General features: G+C 59.6%; 1 protein-coding gene across 1 annotated transcript; it reads right to left on the bottom strand.

Annotated features, from left to right (window-relative positions):
* Positions 1 to 1,536: 1,536 nt before the first annotated feature.
* On the bottom strand, positions 1,537 to 3,877 carry LOC142354918 (uncharacterized). Its single transcript, XM_075407249.1, has 5 exons — positions 3,503 to 3,877; positions 3,158 to 3,289; positions 2,699 to 2,848; positions 2,434 to 2,627; positions 1,537 to 1,917 (listed from the first exon to the last, which is right to left on the bottom strand). Exons 1-5 carry the CDS (start codon positions 3,875 to 3,877, stop codon positions 1,626 to 1,628), a joined length of 1,143 nt encoding a protein of 380 aa, XP_075263364.1. The 3' UTR covers positions 1,537 to 1,625.
* Between the last annotated feature and the right edge of the window lie 123 nt (positions 3,878 to 4,000).

Here is a 4,000-nt window from a genome sequence, read left to right as displayed (position 1 = left end):
GCATGACAGACCCATGGGAGGACAACGAGGGAATTCCAGCCGCCACAGGCATGATTTCATCATCAGCCCCTTCCTTGACCGTTCCCCAAGGCGTTGCCGGCCTCCTCACGGTGGGCCAGAAAGTGCTTCAAGCGACTCCGCAGAAGACCGCCGAGAGAGGTGGCAAGAGCCATACTTATGGCAGAAGGAGGGCGCGGATCTCTGAAGATAACCGCACACTTCAGCAGGGTCCAACAGGCGTTGGTAAGGCTGTCCAGGTTCTCGGGGATGTCGGCCGGGGTATGATGCAGCGGTTGGTGCCGTCCGGCTCAACTGCAGGCAGCGGTGGGCAGAGGAGTTTCTTGCCTCCCCATCCTGCGACGACAAAGACAGGGCCCAGCAAGTCGTTCATAGCCGCCGGGGATGATGGCCGGCCCGTGGAGATCATGGTGCCATCTTACCCAATCATGAAAGCGGATGGCTTGAAAGCGTATCGCTCCACAGCGGTCACAATACGGAAGAACCCCAAGCTGATGGAGCCGCTGCAAAACCAGCAGTGGCAGCATGCCCTTGACCAAGCAGCGTCCAGCGCTGGAGGAGGATGAGGCAGGGCTTCCCCGAGGAGTCCCTGAACAAGGGCCGGCCGTGGTACCGGGCATGAGCGGAATAGCACTCCCCAGCTTCCTCCATTCCCCACCAGCAACAGACCAGCAGGATTTGGTTGTTATCAAAGGAATGGAGACCGAGTGTGAGGCTCTGGGATTTGATTGTTTCACTTTCAGGGCACGTTGCGGAACTCGAGATGCTCCGCTGGGTGGAGGTCAGGAGGGACTGGCGGAGGCTTGAGGGACGTGGGCAACATAGCACGGCTGCCCCTCGTAGGGCTGACGAGGACCCCTCAAGTGCTGGGCCATATCTGTCTCTGCCCTTTTCAGTGGGAAATAAATGACTTTGCCAAATTTAATAAACTCTGTGTAAGGCAGAATGATCTCCGATTCCAGGCCGTGGTGTTGAGGACCAGCTCTCCATCTTCAACACGAGAAGTGTCCTCAGCAGCCCTCAGTAGACGGAGAGGTGAACGGTGCATTCAAAGCCCCACATGAATGGTGTTGATGCGAAATGCGGTGTGGCTGAGAGTTTGTCATTGCAGTATCAATTTCCAGCCGCGGGTCTCGTCTGCAAACATGCATCGTTTGTCGTGCAGGCTGCAATCTAGAATGGCCATGCTGAGCCTTGCCGCCGGAGGAGCAGATACTGTGTAGGCTCGGAGCCAGGTGGAATTCAATCAGATACCTGGGGCGGCTTTAAGCGTTGGCTGTGGGCCAGGCACATGTTCCGGCTTCGCCATGGCGGGGGCAGCGACCGGCGTGGCAGGTTCGTGCGCCGCCGTGGTGTGGCGCTCCTCACTGCCTGCGGCGAAATCACTCCCTGATGCGGCTCCGTTACCAACGTGAGGCGCTGCAGGCGCGCTACCTTCACTTTGCTTTTGCTGTGGCTCCTGATGTTGTGGCTGCGGCTGCTGCTGCTGCTGGGGCTGCGGCTGCTGCCGCTGCTGCTCTTCAGGCCGAACACCAGGTCCTGGCTCGGTTCCTGTTGAACCGGGCTCCACATTGTTGGTAGGAGCTCCGATGTCGCCTGCGTTTCCCTCAGGCTTCGGCCAAGCTGGTCCCATGGGGGCCGCCGTCCGGCGCAGCTGCCGGCTCTGAGGGGTCTTGAGGTTGCGTGGTGGCCTCTGGTAACGGCTGTTTGGCTGTGGCGTTAGGTACGGCCGGTGGAGCACCGTGGTTTGCCGGCACAGGCGCGCTCTCGTCGATGCCGCCGTCAGGACTTGTCTCATTGTCGGCTTTGCCTGAGTCTGCGACGATGGCAGGGTCGCCAGGAAGTCCCATGAATGGCTCTAGCATCGCTTGGGTTTCCTCGAGGGACAGCGCTCCATCTCTACAGCAGCATGTGGGAATTCAGCCGCGACAGAGTAGTCACAAGGCCGGCCCTATACACTTATCGCGGTCGGGGGCTCTGCTGCCAGAGCACGTGCAGACCGGCCCCCGTGCTTGCTACATGGGTAGGTGGCGAGATGGGTGGGGGCAGCGGCGAATAGAGTTGGGCGTGGGTAGTCCAGACCCTGCAAGTTGAAAGCTCATTCCAACTTGAGGAGACAGGGTGGGGAGGAAAGCGAGCAGAGGTAAGATACGATAGGCAGGAAGAGGGCCGGGGGAAGAGAGAGAGGGGGGGGGGGGGTCCTATCGGTGACGCAGTCAGACTTCCATAAAGGTGAGGTGGCCCTGGCTGCCAGGAGATGCGGCCGAGGCGACCGTTGATCGTTCGGGCCGGGGGGGGGGGGGGGGGGGGGGGGGTTCTTGGGGTCGAGACTATTTGGAAGCTGAGGAGTCTGGGGGAAGATAAGAGAGGGGAGGGGCGATGGTCTGTCCGTCCCGAAGTGGACAGCTCACGCACCTCGTGGAATCGGACAGCAAAGTGAAGGCAAGGAAGAAGCGCAGCTCCTCCCCAGAGACTGCAAGGTTTAGCTCCCTGGCAACCTTGCAGAGCTCGTTTTGCTCAAGCCGGCCACTCCCATCCTTGTCATATCCCTGCAATTCCATGGCAAGTCGGAGAGTCTGAGACTCAAGGATGAACTCCCGAGGGAGGGGCTGGGATTCAGGACAGCCACAGCTTGGGCATCGCTGGGTGATTGCGGATTGGAACGTGGCTGGAGGCTGACCTGGAAGGCCTTGGTGCCGTTCTTCTCCCGCATCTGCTCCCCCATTGTCTTCAGTATGTCGCTGGCGGGGCCTGCGTATTCCATGCCTCGTTGAAGGCCGGTTTGCCGGTCATCCGGGGTGCCTTCCAGCTGGCGGAACACCGCCTTGGCCTGCAGGCAGGAAAGCAGATTACGCGCATTATGTGGGTTAGCGGCCAGAGGCAGGGCAATCCGTAATTCGACACAGGTGACAAAGTAGTCAGGAAGGACAGTGAGGTGTCCTGTGCATCCATGCGGAAAGGGAACAGGAAAGAGGAGAGAGAAGGAGAGAGGGAGGGAGGGAGGGAGAGAGAGAGAGAGAGAAGAGAGAGAGGAGAGAGAGGGAGAGAGGGAGAGGGAGCGGGAGAGGGAGAGGGAGAGAGGGAGAGGGAGAGGGAGAGAGGGAGAGGGAGAGGGAGAGAGGGAGAGGAGAAACAGCACCTGCTTGTGGGCATCACGGCAAGCCTTTAATTCGGTTTTCAGTTGGGTCGCGTCCATGGTGACGCCCGACCGGCCCAGGCCAAGCATAGCCGTCAGGTGGGGCTTGGCCACCGGCATCGCCATCAGCTCAGGCTGCAATGGCAGTAGGGGCAGGGGGCGGGGAGTGTCATCCCGTAGGGCTCAGCAGGTCGCTACCGCCTGATAACACAATCCACTGCCATATCGCTGCGCAACACGCCAGACATACAATCTGCCATTGATTGCCAACAGCTATGCACGCTACGGCAACGTGTCCGCCGCTACAGGCAGAGCAACCGATAGGACATGTGGGCGTGTCCCGTTTACCTCAAGCTTTGATGCCACAGAAACAATCTGGTCGACATCCCATCTTGGGATGCGGTCCTTGGCTGCCAGCCTTGTCGGCAAGGAGGGCAGCTGCAGCCTCTGGCTCGGCCTTGAGGTCTTCCAGCAGACGGCTGAAAAGTTCCGACAGCCCCAGGTCCCCCTGCCGCAGGCACCGGTGTTCACCTTGGGGTTCAGCGCTGAATATTGGCTGAAACATTCAGGAGCGCCGTGGAATCGAAGAGACGGTATGGGGAAAAGGAAGGGGACCAGGGGACCAGGGCAGAGGCTACGGCTTGCGATCAACACAAGATAGAAAAACGGCAGAATCTCGGCAGAAATACAAAGACAGAGCCACATGCATGTCTGTCCGTTCATGGCGTATGATTGTGGTGTGCTGTCTGTAATGCTGTCTCAAAGTCCATACCGAGTCCTCAACGGAGCTCCCAAGCGGCTCGAGCATCGCCAGCAGCTCCTCGGCAGAGACTTCTCCATCTTTGC

The sequence above is a fragment of the Convolutriloba macropyga genome, unplaced genomic scaffold (assembly GCF_964194025.1).
Source record: "Convolutriloba macropyga unplaced genomic scaffold, txConMacr16.3 SCAFFOLD_6715, whole genome shotgun sequence".
Lineage (NCBI taxonomy): Eukaryota > Metazoa > Xenacoelomorpha > Acoela > Convolutidae > Convolutriloba > Convolutriloba macropyga.
The sequence above is the reverse complement of the archived record's forward strand: the minus strand, read 5'-3'. Positions and strand labels throughout refer to the sequence as shown.